The following is a 21,436-nucleotide window of genomic DNA, read 5'->3' as shown; positions in this document are numbered from 1 at the left end:
TTCATGTGGAGCCAAAGAAGAGGGAGCCGGTGATGGTCATCTCGAACTTGCAATCTAAGACAGATGAGAAGCATTCCCATCCATTAAAAAAAAAAACTTTGAGTAAGGGAAACCCTGCCACTCAGTGGTGTGGGATATGGATTCACCCATAGTAGAAGCCTATTTTGTCCTTCCAAAAAAGACTGTTAGTAGTGGAAGTCCCACTACACTGTGAGAAGTTGTGTAATGATAAAACACTTACCCTAAATCTCCATTTCATCTGAGAGACATATAAGTTAGGAAGTCTTTTATCCACTCAGGAGTGGGTGCAGGACGATGATATTCTTTCAGTTTTGGTAGAATGAATTTGTGAAGCAATAGTCTCGTATGGTCCATCCTCCTCCGTTTTGGCCCCCTCAATCCTGACACCTGTTATTACCAGTGGAGAGGAGGATGACATTTGTCTTTGGATAAAGTAGTAAGCGAAGTATACCACTTACTTTGCTGGATTTCAGTCATGGAGGACAAAAAATAGTTTTCAATTTTTTGGGGCTGCATTATGACCAGATATCCATCTACTCCATTATTTTGACAATGGTGAACAAACTTTCACGAAGGTTTTCAACAGGAGAGGAATTCACTTGGCAACATAAAATGTGATCTGCTCTCCCCTTTATGCTGTGACTGCTGGTTTCAGTATCAAGCCATCAGATTCTTTCTCTGCTTGGCCTTTTAACCCTCACTCCCTTGACCTCAGGAGCATCACAGATCGGGATGGGGACCTGAGCTCACCTTCTAGTCAAGATGCCTGAGGCACTCGAGCTCAAAACTCATATCCTAGCACTAATATCTGTGCATGCTGATCATTTTTCAGCAGCCTTTATCAGATTTCTTAAGTTGGAATATTTGCCTCTAGCCACAGTGTGTTGCTTGCTGGAGGTGATTGCCAAAATTTTGAGGCATCTTTTGTCAATGTCCTTGTCACTGTCACTTCACTTCTGCAGGAACTTTGCTTTTTGCACATTGAAGGTCATACTGAAAAAAACAGCAAGAACCTTCTTAGGGCTGCTCCATTAGGAGCAGAGACCCTCTTTGGAGGTCCCATCACCACCATGGCATCTCAGGATCTGAGGGACACAAAGCTCATTAAAAGGATGCAGACTTAACAGTCCAAGCAGTTAGACCAATTCCAGCTTCTCTCACCCATCTTTAGCTAGACAAGGCAGCTGGAAGTGTAGAGAGGAAGAATTTGGACTCCTTCCCCCTTGCAATGGAATAGAGGAGACTCAAACCCTCTTCTGCCATGTATCCCTCTTCCCGGATCCCTGTGGGCACACCACTGGCCAGCTTTTCTGAGGTTTGTTTGGACATAACAGAAGGTATGTGGGACTTTTCTATAATAAAGGAAGGATAATGGCTTTGTTTCTGAGATCATCCTCATTTTGCAAAGACCTGCATTCTTTTTCATGTCATAACGTGCTCCATTAGGCTACGAGGTGCACACGATTCTTCAGAAGGGCAATGCAGAGAGGGTGATAAAGAACAAGTTTGCTTACTACTTAAGAATTTTCCTGGTATCCTGTAGCTTTCTGTGGGTCAGTGGATTTTACCCAGGATTTCCCAGATTCTTCCACCACCAGTTATGTTGACCACCATGTATAGCCTATCTTGCACTGAGAACTGGCATTAAAACCAAGACAACAAAAACAATTTGAGGAAATCTCTGAGTGAAAATTCACGACTTTCAAGTTCATTACCAGCTCAGATACTCACTTCTCCATAATGAATTGTATCTGTGAAACAAAGATTTTTATTCACCAAGTACACATTTCATTTGGTTGCCTTGCCATCTTTGATCACGTTTGTGAATCAGTAGGCTAATTTGAGGTAGTTTAATTATGTTACTCACATTATATTAATACATTGTTATGTTGATTGATTGAACTTTTCTTTATTCCACCGCTTGTATTTGATTTGTTACAAAAAGACATAATTAACATGATAACAAAAAGCAGGTCTTCTTTCAAATGAGTGTAACAATACAACTAATATTTCCATATGTTGGTGATCCAAACACAGTCAGCACTTAATTAGGTTCTCACTGAAATGCTTGCAAATATAACAATGATAGTAGATTGACAGTTTTCATGTTTAAATACAAGCAGGCATTTTGCATTTATGATGATTACACTGAAACTGAATTCAAAGATAGAACAAAAACACTAATTTCACTTTTACAGAACTGTTTTAAGTGGTATTCATTTATTAAGGTGTTGCCACCAGTATGCATTAGTGACATTTTTATCAATTGAAATTTCAGTGAATATTTACAGTGTACTGAGAACATTGTTTGTGAAGGAACTTTAACAAAATATATGACTTTTTATTCAAAGTTGAGAATTTCATGAGGATGATTCAAATTTCTGGGTACTATCACAATTTTCAGTGATAAAATGAGCAATATATTAAGGTTTCATTTACCAATTTTGATTGCAATTTTCTCTATGTTCAAGCAAATAGGGAATAATATTTTCTGTATATTTTAGGTTTTAAAAAAATGAGATCCACCCTTTGTTCTGTAATATAAGCAGGTTTCACAAGTTAATCAAGAACAAGTTATTAAGGGAGTGATGTTTTATGGGCTGTGCTGATATCACGACATCCACCATTTCCAGGTGGATTGTCTTCACTATTAAGAGGGTTTATCAGTCCCTCAGTGAGAATTTAAACCCATGATGTTGTGGCTATTACTACTGCATGGGTCTGTTTGAATAATATTTTATCGCTGAAGGATGTTATGAGAATCGCATTTTGGCAGTCTCACATCACTTTCTCCTTCTTATCTTCTGGCATATTTTCCTTGGGTTGAATATTTATGGCATATAAAGTGGTCCAGTTTACTGCCAACTTACAGTGGTGGACATATATACCATAATATCATTCATTTATACCAGATATTTTAGGCCACCGGATTCCCTCCAAACTGGCACATTCAGCAAAGACAGTGACAAGTAATGCATTATTGCTATTCAAATGAATTTTGTAGAGACAGGATAAAACTAATTTGAATCATGTAATACTAATACCTCACACTATTGCAAGATTCCCTCCTCCCACCAGCTTTAATGGCCAAACATAGACTTCGTCGGAATCAAAAGAGGAATTTTTTTGTTGTTGTGGGGTTTAATGCCATTTTTTAGCACACGATAGGCTATACATGGTGGCCAGCATTAATGGTGGAGGAAGAATCCGGGAAAACCCCGGAAAGAACCACCGACCCACAAGAAGCTACTGGCAAGCTTTCTCACATACTACATTGGCTGAATCCGAGACTCAAATCAGAAGAGGAAGAGTATCCCACATGAGTTGATGACTGTTTTGGGGTTCTTCCTGTTCTAAATTTTATTAATGTTCTATATAATGGGAGGTTGGAATTATGAGCTCAGACGATATATATATACCCATTACATTATTAAAATTTAGTTTTACATCCCTGAAAACAACACATTAGGCATGAAAAGTTCATAAATTCAAGGATATAATGGCAGTTTATGGAAAAACAGCAAAATTTAACTTCTTTTTATTCAACATCACATTTGCAGAAAAAGCCCCAAAATACTTTATACAGATTTAAATGGCATCCAATTTAAGCTTCACAGTTTATGGAAATATACCTATGTGAGATCTGCTCTATCGTACAAGTCACATGGGTCATGTATGTATGTGCATTTACTCATTTTTAATTAAATATAAATTGTTCTTTTAAAATTTGGCACTAATTATATTTAACCAAAGTCTATTTAATCCTTATTATTGAATGCTCTGCACCTTAACTGTTGCCAAGAAACTTCCAGACGAAAATTATCTATCACTATGGACTTTTAAGTTGGTGGCCATGCATTAAACCTGGGTCAAAATAACAGCAAGTCGAGGGTAGTACTAATTTGTTTATCAATATATGTAGCATTCATTGTGACATCACAGCATGCGACATTTAGTCTGGATTGTACTGGAACACACCTTTAGGTTCATTTCATCAAAAAATGTCTACTTACGTTTTTTGCCATATTAACCTCTTGGGGCATCTAAATAATGACCTTCCAAAGGAATATGGGTGTATATGAATCCAAATGAAGTGAATACTTGCCACTTGAAGGTATGTAGAATCAGAATCAGAACCTAAAAAATAACACCTATTACTGAAATGGTGGGTGTTGAATGCCTACATGTCCCATGTGACTTGTACTATAGCCCATATTAGGAGTATCATTATTACTAGAAAAAAAAGCAATAATGAGTATCATTATTACTAGAAAAAAAGCAATGGAAGGTCTATAAAATGTCATGATGGTTAACTACTAATAGAAGATAATTTTGTCATTTTGAAGCTTACTGTTTTATTTTTCTATTTTAGGCTGGGATTATTTTTTAGCCCTTTAATACCCGCAATGTGCTGCTTGACATTTTTTATTTTTTTTTATGTTAAAAAGGTAAGTTTGTACAATCTGAGATTATGAGATTTAATTAGTTTCGCAAATGTAAGATAAACAAGCTTCACTTGAAGCTCTGGCATATTTAAATCACTCGTGGAGTTAAGAACATAATTTTGTCAAACAATCACAATGCAGCGAAGGATGGACACCTTTGGATTATTGTATACATAAATGCATACAGTGTGGATCGTCAATATACATGTGGTCAGTTTTTAAAGGTTTAGTTGGAAAATGATACTTGACAGGTTGAAGTTTGATGAGAATTTAATTGAATATGTATTACCCTTAGGGCTTACATGGTATGATGCATAAGTCACATGACTGGTCAGTCTTTAGAAAGGTCACAGAAAATAAGATGATACCCAGAGAGGGTGAGTGAGTGTGTAATCCATAAGGGTACTACAGGTTCAATGAAATTATCATCAAACTTCAGCTTGGTAAGCATTGTTTAAATTTCCAATTTCATTGAACCCTTTGTACCCTCAGGGACCGCACATGATATTTAAAGTGTATCTTATAACAATATAGTTGGGTAAAAAAATGCAAATCACTTTGAATGAATAACTGAACATGATAAATGCATGTACTCAGTTTAATAACAATGGGGTGGAGCTGATCTCAATGGGTTTATACTGAATGACAATTCGGATGAGGTTTCTGATAATATTTCAGGAAGATAGAGTCTTTGCTTCAACCAGCTTTTTTGAATGTTGTAACCAGAGGTACCCAGTCTGAAAAAGTAGCACTAGTCTGAAAAAGTAGAACTAGTGAATGCCATTTATGTACTTTGAAGTGTGAGATATTAATATTGGTGGCAGCAGCTTGCATGGTGGATTTTAGCAATCTTGAAATAGTGCCCTGTTCATTGCCAAAAAAGGGTTGTGGAAACTTACAAAAAGTTTGGTTTCATTATTCTTAATACTGTTTGTCCTATAGAAATATCTACAAGACTGATTGTAAAAAGACACTGTATGGTGAATAAGCTGCTAAACAAATTTGCACAACTAATTATCTACACACAGGTGTAAAGATTACTCTGTTTTTGCATACATGTACATTCCTAAGATCTATGAAATTAAGGGTTTGCTCTTTCTCTGGCTAGATTAGCAATGTCATAATTAAGCAAAATCAATGTGTACGAAGGAAACTTAGGAAATGTTTACAAACTGATGAAAACAATTTAATTATCATTAGCACAATAGTAACATGTTATGTGACAACATTCCTGGGTAAATTAGATATGCGTACTGCCTAGTCACATGACTTGGGTGTCATTTTGTGGGGTCCTTGAGGGTACAAAGGGTTCACTGAAGTGTGTCATTACAATTTAATATATATAAACCATGCTGCTGTTGGGTGGTACACTATGTTGAATTATAATAGTTTAATGCATAGAAAAGCATACAGTTTTCTTTGTTATTCATGTACATCCTATTACGTTTAATAAATCTCGGGACATGAAAACAGATTTCTTTTAATATAACCCATTTACACAAATTTCTGTACTTAAATTATAACAGAAAAGCAAAGGAAATAGAAATACAGATAAAAAAAAATGTGCACATGTATACATGTACTGTGTGGCCAACATACTTCTTTGTCATGAAAACTATAAAATATAGTGACGTTTTGTCCATGCATTGGTTAATTTTACTCATACAAAATTCATCAGCAAATTGTCAGGTAAAACTTGTTGAAGCTCTTTTATATTTCTGATTGAGGTAATATTTACCCCATTCGATAAAGCTAGGCATGCCTTTAAAAGTGATCTTAAGGTCATGAAAATATGATGCAAAAGACAAAACATTATGTTTTCATTGATGAGAAACCACAATTTATTAGTTCTCAACAACCAGGAACTAGCAACACTTGATACAAATAAAGTAGCAATAACAGAAGAAAATTTATTAAATATAATGGGATCCATAATTATCAATGTTTTACAAGAGAGATCATGGTACACTAGGGGGATCTTTAGTAATGGACAGTGGAATTAATGCAAACCCAACCGATAGGTGTCATACTTTTAGCACTGAACTTGAGTGGAACCTGTTGATCATAAACTACTCAAAAGCAATGAAATGGGAAATGACAAAAGTGTGTTTAAAGTATCTGAAAATAAATACTGTATAATCATGCTGACTTATTGCTTTGCTTAATATTATAAACAGAACTGTTGATAGGACTGAGCTGGTTAATAACAAGTTCCACTGGCATCGAGTAAATCGTTCTCATCACCCATCTTCTTATGGAGTTTTATCATTTACCCAGCTGGTTGTATTAAGTAGGATTTGATGTCACGAAATTAAAAGATAGAAAAAAATGACTCAGATGATTATTTGCATCTGTCCCAGTTATTGAAAATAGTATAATATAAGCTTAAATATTCTTTTTACTGTGAGTTATAAAACAGTTGATATTGTTTGAACATGTAATTTGATATTTTTAACAGTAGAAATATGTTTTGTTTTAGATAGTAGCAGTCTCCCATAGCAAAAGAGGAAGGTGACCAAAGTATATATATTTACCTGCATGAGATTTGTAGATGTATTTTTGTACTCAAATATACAATATCTAACAATGTTGAGTCACAGACTTAGCTTCTGGATCATAAAACATGACTTCAGGTCCTACTTGAAGACATTCTGACCAATCAAAGGCAGTATTTGCTTGAAATGTTGAATAAAGTTTGATAATGGCGAATCCAGAAAGCCATAAAACTTGGAGCTGCATCAAAAGTTGAGATTCCTTCATGGCTGAAACTCAATTAAAGCTGAGACTTAGGCTCAAGAGATTTATATTTTTACATGCCAGGAATAGTTTAAACTGAAGATAATACCTAACCATATCATAACCCCATACAACTGCATGTGTTTTCTCCTTAAAATGGTATTTCAGAATTACAAGTCCCCAATACCTAATAAAGCCAGGTAATATTACTCAGCAAGTAGAAACATCTTCTGTCTCCAGTATTTTTAAAAATCAAGTGTCTTTGGACTACTTTCCACTAGAATTTCTTGTAATTTAAACTATTCATTTTAAAACTATACATAGTATTACTAAATAATTTGGGTATACTTTTGGTAATTGATTAATAGAATGAATTGTCATTCAACTTAATACTAAGAGGTTAAGAACAAACATTAAACAACACTACATTCTTGCTAACTTAAGATTTATAGTCACGTGATAGATTTGTACATCGGATGTTTATGTCTTCTAGTTGATTTGTCAGTTTGATTTAGACATTACATACCCAATAAAATGAAATACAATCTAGCCTGCTATGGTGACCACCTGCATCTCCTGTCTTTAAAAACCAAGAGTATTAGGTCCCAGTCATTAAAATGTTATATATTTACCAAAATAAAAGATCAATTCATCACAGAAGCAGATTAATGTGACCTATATTTCATGCTTCACTGACTTGGTTTCAGTTGTAAGCACTATTTAAGCCAGAATCATCAAACAAGGTGATGTATGAATCCCTATTAATACCACACCCTTACGACAGAAGGTCAGTGTGACCTACATTTAATATTGAGCTGGCTTAGGTTAAGTTTTTGCACGTAGCTTATGACCAGATTGTCATTTATACCTCACAGTATATGGGTCTTTGTATGTATGCATGCATGCCCATAAAAATAATTGGATGTCTTTGTTATATTTCAGGATGCTATACATGCATGCAAAACATGTTTGAAAATTCTAATATGGATGACACCATGTGTTTTGCTTTGCTCTGATTTGCATATGAGCTAAAAATTAACACCATTTAATTAACTCTCACAGGAAATATATTCTGTCCCTGACATTTCTGTTAGAGGGACATGTAGTGTTGCCTATGTCCATCCCGTCCTGTGGCATCAAGTTTTGTCTGTAAAAAAATGTTTCTGCTCAGTGGCTTATAATATAGTTTATGGGTTTAAGTCAAATTTGATTGTAGAATTTTCACTAAGTCCTCCAGGTTCAAGTTAATTTTTACTGTTTTCTGCCACATTTTATGGAGTTATGGTTTTTGTTGGATTTTAACTTGGCACTTAAGTTTTTGCTCAGGAACACTTATATAACATCATGGATTGAAACCAAATTTGATAAGAGGTTTAATGTTTGAAAGACTTAGGGCAAGATCAGTTTTCATTGTTTTGTGGAAAAATGTATTGAGTTATGGTCCCTGTTTGACTCAAAACTTTTCCCTTAAATTATATGAACAGGAAATAAATAAATTAGCATCTAATTAAGTGTCTTAATTTCAGAATTGTTCAATTTCTAAGTTCAGAAAGGATTGTGTGTCCAAAAATTAATAAGATTATTTGAATCCTGATATTCATAATCAAAGTTGAGCAGTTGAAGAAATAGTTCGTAATATAATAGTTGCCAATGCAAGATGGTCTTAACAGTGGCTTAATTAACAAGTGTTGGTGTGGGTAAGAATAGATGCAGCACAAGACAGATATGTCAACAGTCATTCAAGTCTTAAAAGTTCCAGCCACATACATTTGCTGTAATCCAATTAAAATATCTGTAGAATAATGAAATAAAATGATTGACAAATTGAAAGCCAAAAAAGTGAATGACTTCATTAATGATAAGTAATCAAGTAGTTGGTAAGATTTTAAATGATGTGTTTAGCATCATAGATGAAATAGAGAACATAAGATAATAAGAGTGGAATTGCTATAGTTAACATCAAAGATGTAAGAAAGAAACAGCTAAGGTGGAGTGTAAACCTGGTTATTCAATACAGTGTCAAATAGATTAGTGCATGGAGTGATGTTTAAAATTCTCCATGATCCCAGAGACACTAATCCACTGTCATACAGAATCTCTTTAGGCTCACAATTGCATCATATTGGTGTGGGTATTTGTGTCATTTGGACACATTTCTAGTTTTGTTGGTTCTTAACATAAGAATTTTTTGTTTGCTTTGTAACAAGCATATTTCAATAGTTTTATAGTTCTAGAGTGTATTCTAGTAGCTTTTATATTGGATTTCATTCATGGGTCATTCAAGGCTCTGGTTTAAGTCCTTGCCTCCTCCTTAGTGATCTTTCATTAAATAACGAATTCACAAAGATTTGTTTGCAGATGATGCAACCTTGTATAAATCTAGTTCTGATTACTGAAGGTATCCAAACAAGATTAAATTGAGACCTTAGTAGAGTTCAGGGGTAAAGTATATCATATTGAAATATATATTTTGAGAATTAGCATTAGCTATTCTCTGACAGATTGTTATATAGATATATATAATATATTGGTAAAAGTCCTATCCAACCTTGTGGTGTGAAAAAGATTTCATCCTATGCACATCTTGAACAAATTCTGACTACATTTGATACAGTAGAATAAAATAAAAAAAGTCTTTCTTACGTAAAAAGACACCATATTAATGCATTTATCTACCTCTGTTTATTCTTGTAAAATACATATCTAACTGTAGCCAAATAAAATTGTACTATCAAAAGCACAAGTATGTGACTCAAGATCTGATCAGTACAAGCCGTTTGCAGTCTCAGTATTCATCATGGGCATGAGATCTTTTGGGACTCTTTTTGCTTACATTTACATTTCAGCCAGTAAACTATTAGTTGATGTCTTTACAAAAAAAATTAGAGCCACTCGGACAAGAAAACCAGTTTTGATAAAAAGCTCTTTCTTTTGTGCACTATATTAATATTATTTTCACACAGCATGGCTTTATAGCAGACTATGATGCTAATTCTTGCCTTAATTCAAATGTTTTTCAGAATGGTTTCTCCCGATTTGAAGCATATTTTTGCTTGTAATTTTGTTAAGCAGTGTTTTACAAAAGTGATGTAGTGCACCAAAGACAATGAAGTAGTAGTTATTTAAATTAGCTGTCCTTGTTTTGTTTGATTGGCTCTCATTTCTTCAAACACTTCAACCATTTATTCCGATTGGCTGACATATCAGGCCTGTGTCAAAAAGCCTGAAGTATTTCTCATAGTGATAATTTGGGATGGTGAGCAGGGTTGTTAATTGTCTTGATATCATTAATCTTTTTTACCAGCTGAGTCTCCTGAAGAACTGCATCCCACATCAGCACTACCGAACATCCCGATCTAGCTCTCTGTTTATGATGGTACTTCTGCTGTCCTTCGCACTCTCAACGATACCACTCATTTACATGATAGGCAGGTTAGTTAAATAAAAACAAAATACACTTTAAGTCAGTTGCACAGAAAAGTCCTGGACTACTGGTAATTTGCATCTCTCATTCTTGACAGCCTGTATGCTGGTGGTGTAGAGTACCCATTAAGTTGGAGGAAGCCTGATTTTCTGGAGGAAGCCAACAACCCAGGATGGACTGCCACTGTTCCAAACAAATTAACAGCTGACATTTTTTGTCATATGATCCACATCTAATAATTAAGACCATTTTGAAAAACTGGTCATGTGACCCGTATTCCATTTTTCCCGTAATTAAAGCTACTAATAGATTGTTTTACCTGGTGTTACATTAAAAAGTGTCATAATGAACTATACTATGTACATTGTGACCCCGCCATAACACAGTTGGGAGCCATAGAACCTGACCATGTTATAGACTGAATTGTGTTATAAGCAACCAGGTCATTTAAGTGAAAAAAAATGATGGATGCACCCTAACAAATTTACAAGAGGGGTAGGTAATAAATGCAGGCAGTAAAAGATGTGCTTCATCGGCACAGTTTCCACCTTAAATCGGTGCATATTAAATGAGAAATACACCTGTAGTGAAAACAGAGAAGGCATACATAATATTTACTTTATTCAGAAAACCATGCATTGGTACATATATGTATATACTGTTTATATATACATGACTAATGTATAGCATGAGTAGAGTATTAGCACCATGTACTCACCCGCGAATTTCATCATATACGATGAATCCACAATACAATTAGTGATTCCATCAAAAATATGCACACACAGAGATTTAAAATATTTAATAATTTTGTCACAGGTCATATTGGTCTGAATTCAGTGAAAAAACATAGCACAGTCATGTAATGAATGATGAAGCACATTTACTTTTCAGTACGTACCAAGTCGGTAAAAGTTAGTTTGCATTTTAAGCCGCCATTGGTAGCGTTCATAGCATAAACCTTTTCCCTCAAAAAGGAAACTTTCATGGCACAGTAAACATGTTCCAGTCACATTGGAAAATGCAAAAATCCATCAGATTCCATTACTTTCATTTAAGTTTGGTACTGACTTCCTTTGAAGAAAAGTTCTTTGTTTTTATTGAAGATTTTAGTCAGCTTTCAGTGATGAAGGGTGCATGCTTTATTGAAGTCACTGCTAAAAGACAGCTTTAGAAAATCAAACAAAAGCCCATTTCTTATCGTGGCAGCAACATCAGATAATTGTATTGCATAATTGAGACTGATTTTTTTCTATTTGATGAGTACGCTTTCATAACAATCAGTACTTCAAAGGTAATCTGTTTCCTTTGAAATAAATGTATCAGCAAACTATTTTATCTGGGTACATTTTGAAAAAGGAATTAGCCATAGTTTGGCATATTCTAGTTACTGTTCCTCCCTATCTATTGAATAAACCAATAAGTAAGATGTGCATTTTTTTCTTTCTTTGTTTTTTACATTTGTGGCAGCAGCGTGATGTTGCCTTCCACGCTTGCATCATAAATTTAACAAAGAGTCAACAGACGATAGAGACACAGATGTTCTGGTCTGATGACAGGGATTATTGCAGAAACTGAGTGTTCTGAAGGATTTAATTCAGAGTGAAAAGAAGAGGAATTTTACTTATTATCCACATACAATGTCAGTCTATGTAAATATAGTAATTACTAGCAAGCAGACAAAAATCCAATGAAAGATTATGAGATAATGTCTCGTCCAGTTGATCTCTGTTACCAGAAATGTCAACAACAAAAAAGCAGATATCTCACAACATACAATACTCTCTCACAACATACAGTACTTATGCTAGATGTCAAGATAAGCAGAGTATGATATAACAATGCACTCTTTAGATGGACTGTCAATATAGACAAAGAATTTGTTTATGTAACAATAGATAAATTTCAGTTCATTTTATATCCAGTTTGTGGCTTCCTTTCATGGAGCCTCGGAATTTCTCTACTCCAAACCAATGGTTGTATATAAAAGTTTAAACAGCCAACAATGTTGCCAATTCAAAAAAATTGCCAGATGGTATATTTTGCTGCCAAAAAGGAAAAAAAATCATAGTTTACAATATTAACAAAGCCCTATGCGATTCTAAAATAAACTTTGTACACATATTTTTTTGTATTTTTAAGAAGAAAAAACTACTTTTTCATGTAGGAGAAAAACACATATAAAATTTCAGGAGCCACACCATGATCATCTTGTATTATTCATACGTGATCTCTTCACCAAAATGATAATAAACTTTTTACGTTTTTTTTTCATGCTTTTAAGAATAAATTTTTTGTTCGTGTACGAAAAAATACATGTATACAAAATTTTGGGAGCCACACCATGACTGTGTTATATCCAAATTCGTGTTATAACAGTGTGCTATGGCAGGGTCACACTGTACTTTGTGTACAGGATAAATTATTACTTAAATAAGAGAGATAATTATCTTAGTAATTATATTTTGAAAAAAAAATATGAATAACAATTTAGTTGTCTGAAAAAATTAGTATTTCCATCGTCAAGTAACACCAAGCATCTGTATTGTTAATAATCTTTCTCAGGAATCGTTGAGAAAATGATACATCCTGTGGGTTGAAGTCATAGTTGCAAGAAAAGGTGAAAGTCTTGCTCACTAAACACACACAGCCTTTTGAATGTCCATGAAAAATGTATTTAAAAGGTAGTCCAAATTCAGTCCAAAGTATAGTCATGCTTATTGTTCATTTTACATCATGTATGCTGGGTATCATACCTTGTTAAAGTCAACTTAAGAATGCGAGAAAGACAGTCCAATTTTGAAGTACTTTTCTGCTTCAAGAAGGAACAAAGGCTTAAAAAAAATACATGTATTGTTTAAATAGTTACATGATACAATAACACATTTCTTTTAAATTCATGTTTGCCAATTATGTAAACATAGCATTTATGTCATAATGTCATGTAAGGACCTGGTAATTTGTTCATAGAGCTATGCAGTTACTTCCTTAGTCTTAGGTCTGTGTGAATTCTTAAACATGATACTTTGGGAACATGTTACATTCTATATTACCCTTTGTTTATCCTCATATGAAATTATTTTATTAGCCACATTTCATGTGAGCACTATAGGACTGTTACATGTATGTTTTTATCACAGCATCCATCCATCAAGAACATGTGGCCCCTTCAGGAATTACAGGAATGAGGAGTACTTCATCTTTACTGTGATCACATACACTATTAGCAACTGGCCAGAAGATGCCAGACTGGTTTTCACCTACATTGGAAAGGGACCTGTGATGGTAGCATTTGCTTTCTTTATTTGGTAGGTACACTCGGGCTCACTTTGTTCAAATTAGTCTCTTAATCACATTGTCGCATGCAGAGATGCCCATCATCTCAAATTTGGCGTGAATGTCCAGAGTTGCCGAGCCTGTTCATGAATAATGCTGACATATACAAAAAGCAAACTTATTTGTATCAAATAAACCGGGAGAAAATATTTGGTTGAAGCCGAAGCCATAATGTGAATATTTTTGGTCCTTTCAACTCTTTTCCAGTAATTTGTAACATATCAGTTTCTGGCATACAGCTAGAGTGTTTTCGGTCCTTCCTGCCATTGTAATCACAACAGTTTGTTACATTTCTTCCCAGTCTGTTTCCGGTAATTCATATCATATGATCAGTTTGATGCCATTATTTGGAATGCGTCATATTGATTGATTGTGTTTTCTTCATTATGTACTGTTATGTTTGTTTCTTTATTTTTTAAATTAGATTTCTGCAACATTTGTATTTACTTGTGAACTATAATTGGCAGTGTTTGTGTAAACCATTCGTGTGTGCCTTGACTTTCAAATGTTGGACAGTGATTTTAAGCCCATCCTGAAGGCTATATGGAATCAAATTTAATTAAATCTATCATTTTAAAGGAAAAAAATGTGTCCTTTGTGTTTTAAAGATACAATTATCCACCCAAAAAATTGAGAGCTGAGAACAAAGCCATGTGGTGTGATAAACAGGGTATCAGCCTTTGCTGTGTTGAAGCAGTTTTGGAAAAGGATCTGTTGTCAAAATTGAAAAGTGCCAGTAGCAGTTTGGAGAACAATGGAAAGATGCTGTGTACTGTAAATAGTGTCATATAACTGCACATAGACATGTTTTGTAATGTTTTTAAATGATTTTATCATTCTTCAGGTTTCATGTTGATTTTTAATGTGCTGTGTTAAGTGTCACAAAATTTTCAATAGAATAACAGATTTTTACCCTTATGTCCCTAATTTCCTTGATTGGCATTGGGCATCTCTGTCTCATGCATTGACTAGAGTTTTCTTGAATTTTCATTTAACACATTAACCCCTGGTGACGAGTTTACATGGCAGGAGGTAGTAGCCTACTGCTGAGCTCCGTAGTGTCAAGGTTATGTATGATACACTAAAGTGGGTGGTATTATAGAAAGGTAGACAGATGTAGCTCTACAATGATACCAAATAATCTGGAATTTCAGAGGGAAAAACCTCATTTTTTTTACCCGATTTTTTTCCACCCAAAATTCGCCTGTGGTTGGAATTCGATTTTGTGTCCGAATTTTAGACTTTTTGGTCTCAGATTTAAGGCAGACCAGTATGAACTGCAAACAGAAAGATGAACCTTTGCAATAAGTAGGATAAGATGGGCATTTGGAATAAAGAGTGGTCTTGATACGAAAGTAATGGGTCCGTTAAGCAGAAAAAAAAAAAACTCCAACTTTTACCCTTTTGCTCATGCGCAGGCCAAATAGCCAATGAAAAACAAGGTTTCTAACACAGCTAGGCATTATGTTATTGGAAAATCACCTGGAAGTTGATGTATTAGGATGTATTCAGAAACAGCTTTTAAAATGTGTTTCCTACTCGAATTTCAGACGAAAACAACAAAAACCTCCAGGGGTTAATGTGTTAAACAAACCTTTCAAGTAATCTTTAAATAGGAATATATCTCAAGGCATCAAAACTGAAACTGGTTCTTTATAGACGTACATATGAATTATATTATCTATGAGATGCAGCCTGTAGCCGCACATATTTCTGGAAGTCAGGTGAGGTGAGGGATGCACCATGGGTTGAGTATGTGTCATACACCAAAACAGTTTATCACAGTTGATAAAGTAATCATGGAGTTAAATATATTTTCACTTCCCCCATAAGTGCCTCATGATCCCATGAGATGACATTGGTCAGGTGACTGATCAAAACCATGGTTGCATTGATGTGATCAGTTTAGAAGTATTTTTTAAAGAAGAAAATGTAACATTTATGATTTTCTGCATATAACTGTTGCTATTATTGTTCCTTGTCCATTCATTAACAGTTTTGTTTGTTGCTTGGAGTGCACCATTGCAGAGGCAAAGTATTTCAGGTTACTTTACAGACATTGGGAATTTCACCTGGCAGCAAGTTTTCAATGGAGGGTGCAGACCACCCAAGCCATATCCCAGAAGTGAAAGGCTTAATGAGTGAAATACTCACAAATTGTAATAAATGAAAGAATAACATTACAGATAATTTTTGCATGTCTCCCGCTACAGTTTTTGATAGAGAAGTGGGCTTGTTTGCCATCGACAACTGTACATAGAGGTGTGATAGCTTGAGAGGCATATGTTGGCCTGCTCAGTCATGCAAGCTTAAGTCGGCCATTATACCTCCAATAAGATATGACATCATTGTCTGACTCTTCTAGCACAAAAGTCATCTCACATTTGCCCAAACCACAAATATAGCTGTTCTGGACAAAGAACTAGCAATGCATTATCAGCAATGGAGGCAAAATGTGGAAGTGGTGACTGACATGCATGCTCGATTGACCAGAATGGAAGAAGTTATATCCAGTCTTGCTAGCAAGTCACATATGCCAATCACATCTGCTGTGGATTCTGCAGGTACATCACACTTGGGTCAGTTTGACAAGGCTTCAGACATGGTCACAAAGAAAGGTAGTTGGTCTCTGATGTCAGTCAAAATATTGGTGATGTCACAGGGCTATTTATGCCAGACACAGAATCCAGAGAGGTTAATGCAAACAACAATGACAATATGATTACAGGTTTTGAAAGTTTCTTGTGTGAGCAGCAGTATGTGGGTCCAGATGTGGAACATTGGAAAGGAGAAGTTGTGAATAAAAGTCTGTGTTCAGTGTTAACTCTTTGCAGAGTTAAACCTTTGCAGGAGAAGTATTCCATACCAGGAAATTGTGACAGTTTAAAGGTACTGCAGACTTGGGGCAAACACTGGTCCAAACGTTAAGGGTAATTGAACTGTTCATAAAGCACAGGGACGACCTCTGGAAATTACCTTTAGATTCAATCTGGAATTTTGTCATGAACATTTTTAGGCTGACACTAATTCACAGGGAAGACATTTCTGGAACAGGAATTTTCAGTGGCAGACCAATGACCACTGCAGGCAAAGCTACAAAAAAGTTCAGAAACAAGAAACAGGGTTTTCTACATATCGGAAGGATCAGAAAGATCTCAGGTTCATAGTATGCAGCATAATGTAGGTAAATATGATGTTTCTTGTGTGAACAATGCGCCTGACAATTTTGTTGCTGGGAAAATTTCTGCATTTTTGGAAGGATGGCAGAATATTACCATGGATTCTTGGATTCTGAATATTGTTCAAGGTTATAAACTTGAGTTAGGACAGCATCCTGTATCTACAAAAGCAAATTAATTTATTTTTTAATGCAGGAAGACCAGTTATTGCTTAACTTCATAAAATTTCTTATGAAAGGTATTATTCATAAAGTAATATTTTTCAAAAACATTTTCATTTGCCACAAAAAAGATGGGTCTGTAAGACCTGTTCTGATTTTAAAACATTTCAATACAAATGTTGAGAAAATACATTTTAAAAAATGAAACTTAAAAAACAGCTGTTAGTGCCCTGCACATAAATTTTTCTTTGCATCTGTTGATTTAAAGGATGCCTGCTACTCTGTTACTTTGGGATCAGCAGGATAGAAATTATTTTCATTTCCACTGTTTTGGATATATATATATGAATTTACCAGCAGACTGAATGGTTTGGCATCATCACCACATGTTTTCACCAAAATATTAAAGCCAGTTTTTGCATCATTGAAACGAAAAGGTTTCACAAATATGGTATACATCAACGATAGTTGTTTGTCAGGGGATTCTTACGACCATTGCAAGGAAAATGTTCAGGAAACAGTTCATACACTTGGATGGATTGGAATTAACTATTTACCCAGAATCACCCAAGATAATTTTTATAGGATTTTTGCTGGACTCTGTCACAATGGCTGTCGGACTAGAAATACGAGATAAAGCAGACAGTCTGGTTGCTATATGTTGTGAAATACTACAGAAACAAAAAACAACTTATTCATGAATTGACTCAACTTGTGGAAAAGTTAGTTGTTAGTGAACCAGGTGAAGAGTATGCAACTTTATATTATAAAAAATTAGACCATGAGAAAGATACCCCATGGTGACTTTGATGCTTATTTATCACTTTCTGCCAAGGTCAGACAATGTATATCCTGGTGGATATCTAATGTTCACTCTAGTTATAAAGCAGCCTTGCATGGTGGGCCACAGGTTGTTTTCATCAGTGATAGCTCACTTTTTAGTTGAGGGGAAAGTAAATCAGACAACCAAAGCTGAACAGGTGGTCATTGGGATCAAGAGGAAAAAATATCTCATATTAACCTCTTGGAACTTAAAGCCTGTTTCTTATGTTGCATACATTATCACGAGATATCTGGCTGTATCATTAAGAATATCTGGTTAAGTGCTTATAATTTGTTACGAACACTGATTTGGGATGGAGATAGATTATATAGGAACATAATTTAGGATTCTGAATGGGAGTTCTACAGTCTTTAATGATATGCAAAAGTGTATGGATTTTGATTTATTTGCTTCGAGTCTAATTCACCAACTTCCACTTTATGTTTCATATAGACAGGACCCAAAAGCTGTAGAAGTTGATGCTTTTTCCCTCCAGTGGAATTACAGCTGCCATTATTGCTTTCCACCTTTCAGACTTTTTTTGAGCAGTGCTAAAAAACTGTCCCAAGACAAAACACGTATAACAGTACCGATTGAACAACCACAGGTGGGCAGAGTTTAAGGTGTAGGGAACATTGTACATGTATTCAGAAATAAACAACAACACTAGCTATGATTGGTGCATTATGTAAGAGTTGTACTTTCTGTTAGGCTTAAAAAAAAGTTGAGCCTCTTGGCAACATGTGAGATTATGTTAATTCCTATCTAGATGATATTTTGTATTTTTTATGATTTTTTTAAAATGTGGTACACATGGCTGAAACTGTGTCTGTTGTGACTAGATAACTCTTACCCCTGTCTAGTTCCAGCAGAATTATATCTCTTAAATGTGATGGAGTACCTGGTTTTGTCCTTGTCAAATTGACAATCTAGCATTGTTCTCTATGACAGTGTGTGACATGCATGCTGAGGTAGGATCGAAAGTATATTTATTTCACAAAACATTAGTATTGAGGTATATGGAAAAATACTTGGTACCATGATACCAGCAGCTCAAATTGTGGTAACAACATTTATAATGGCCAACACAGCCTTGTTTTCCCAGCCCCATGTAGTTGGTCTTCCACTGTTTTCCAACCGCATGTATGCTGTAGTTGGTCCTTCACTATGGTCAACACAACCTTAGGTTCCATGCCTTCTGCATTTTCTAGTCAGTCCTTGTTTTCTGCTGCCCTGCCCACTAGAGATTCTGCACTTGGCACACGTCCACAATGACAACACTCCCTCCATAAATTGAAGATGGGTGTTTTTCACCCAACAGGATACCAATCAAATGGCAGATATTATTAGACAGGACTGTCTGTATCATCATTAATTCATGGCAATCGAAGGTCAAGGATTGTCAGACAGGACTGCCTGTATCATCATCAATTCATGGTAATCAAAGGTTAAGGATTGTCAGATAGGGATGCCTGTATCTTCATCAATTCATGGCAATCAGAGGTCAATGATTGTCAGACAGGGCTGCCTGTATCATCATCAATTCATGGCAATCAAAGGTTAAGGATTGTTAGATAGGGATGCCTGTATCATCATCAATTTATGACAATCAAAGGTCAAGGATTGTCAGATAGGACTGCCTTCATCACCATCAATTCATGGAGAACATGAGCTGAAAAAAACATCTGCAATTTCATCATTAGTTAGTCTTACTTGTCAATCCACTCTAAGCAATAATGTTTTACTTAAGAGATTTATGAGACGAGTGTTTATTGCCAAGCCGTCATTTCCAAAGTACTTGTTTGTGGGATGTGCAGCTAGTGTTTAACTTTCTATTTACAATATAATGACCATTTGCCCATAAAGGAATTGAGTATGAAATTAGCGATACTGCTTGTTATATTAACAGGAAGGAGGACAGATTCATCACCTTATGCATACAGATAGTACAGATTTTGATGCAATAAAGTTTACACAAATTTGATTCTCTAATTTTATTTACATAAGTTTTTTCAGCTTAATAATTTACTTATTTCATCATCTTTGCAGTTTAATAATGTACTATTTCTGGATGGTGTCCCAAGGTTACATTAAACAAGAACAACTTTTACGGGAGCAGCTGAAATTGGTAAGCTTAGTGCTATGCTTTATACACTTCACTAAGAAGATAAATATCAAAATAATAAACGACTGAATACTTGTTAAGAAGAAAGGGGAATCTGTCTTCCCGCCTGCCCCCCCCCCCCCCCCCGTAAGAATCCCATTGATCAGATATATAAAATTATTGTTTGTTACATCATTGTCATACCTGCCTTATATCCTGATTGTGTTGGGGATTTTTAGAGACCTAAAATGTGTGTTTTGGGATGCAAGGGAGTGGGTCAGTTATTATGACCAGAAAAAGCATTGCTGTCCAGTTGAGAATAAGCTAACTTTTCATTAAGCCTATAGAGATTAATTGGAAATTGAAACCTGAAAATAACTTGTCTGTCTTGTTCAAAGTATTTAATACACTTGCAAGGAAACACTTGGTAGATTTAGTATTGTCGAATATCATCAGCATATATATACACATATGCAAACAATCACATAACCACAACCACACTGACATTTAATAAAAGTATACAACAAGTTTCTGTCTTTAAAGTCTGTTGGATGGCAAAATATAGGCTGAATTAGATGCAGTTTCTGCTTGTCTCCATAGCTCAGTACAGGGTTTGAAGGTAATGCAGGTGTCATTAGTGTTCATCAGTACACTCAAAAGAGACTCAATGGTACTTGCATTCAAACATCTCTGCTGGATTCTCTAAGCAAATCCTGATCAGAATTGAGTTGTTCTTGATGACCATAAAATTAGCATTGTCAAAACTGTATGTGATGCAGTCTGACCATGAAATGTGCTTGTCTTCATAGAATAATTAATATGCATCACATTTGCAACTGATCATTTAATTGGGAAAAATGGTGGAGGTATAAGATTTTTTTTAAAGATTACTGAAAATTGTGTTTTTCAAAAGATGACCGTGTCAAGGGTTTTGGGGGTAAAATATTGTGTTTTTAGCATGAGACACTGTGTTATGGCAGGTATGCATTGTGAATGATATCAGTGTCCTGTAGCTCAGTGAATTTTCATGTTAGTGTCTTTAAATGTACGTAAAATTCCTTCAGTTTGCATACAAACTATTTCAACTCCATTCATAGTAACAAACAGAGTAACACTTGCCACTCATTCCTTGCTGAAACATGGTGGTCTGTTTACGTCAGATTCTTCGATACCACCATAATCTGTGGAAGAGTTGATTTGTTCATTA

The 21,436-nt window shown here is 35.1% G+C and overlaps 1 protein-coding gene across 1 annotated transcript in view; it reads left to right on the top strand.

Moving 5' to 3' along the window:
- Positions 1–21,436, top strand: part of LOC149803116 (transmembrane channel-like protein 7) — an 89,371-nt gene that overhangs the window by 54,041 nt on the left and 13,894 nt on the right. The window contains exons 12-15 of the mRNA XM_089952721.1: positions 4,394–4,469; positions 10,507–10,634; positions 13,767–13,934; positions 20,175–20,253. Coding sequence (XP_089808847.1) covers positions 4,394–4,469; positions 10,507–10,634; positions 13,767–13,934; positions 20,175–20,253 — 451 coding nt within the window. The remainder of the gene's footprint in view (positions 1–4,393; positions 4,470–10,506; positions 10,635–13,766; positions 13,935–20,174; positions 20,254–21,436) is intronic.

This window comes from Sinohyriopsis cumingii, chromosome 3 (assembly GCF_028554795.1).
Source record: "Sinohyriopsis cumingii isolate HCF-2022 chromosome 3, ASM2855479v2, whole genome shotgun sequence".
In the NCBI taxonomy this organism is placed as follows: Eukaryota; Metazoa; Mollusca; class Bivalvia; order Unionida; family Unionidae; genus Sinohyriopsis; species Sinohyriopsis cumingii.
This window is presented reverse-complemented; position numbering and strand designations above follow the sequence as displayed.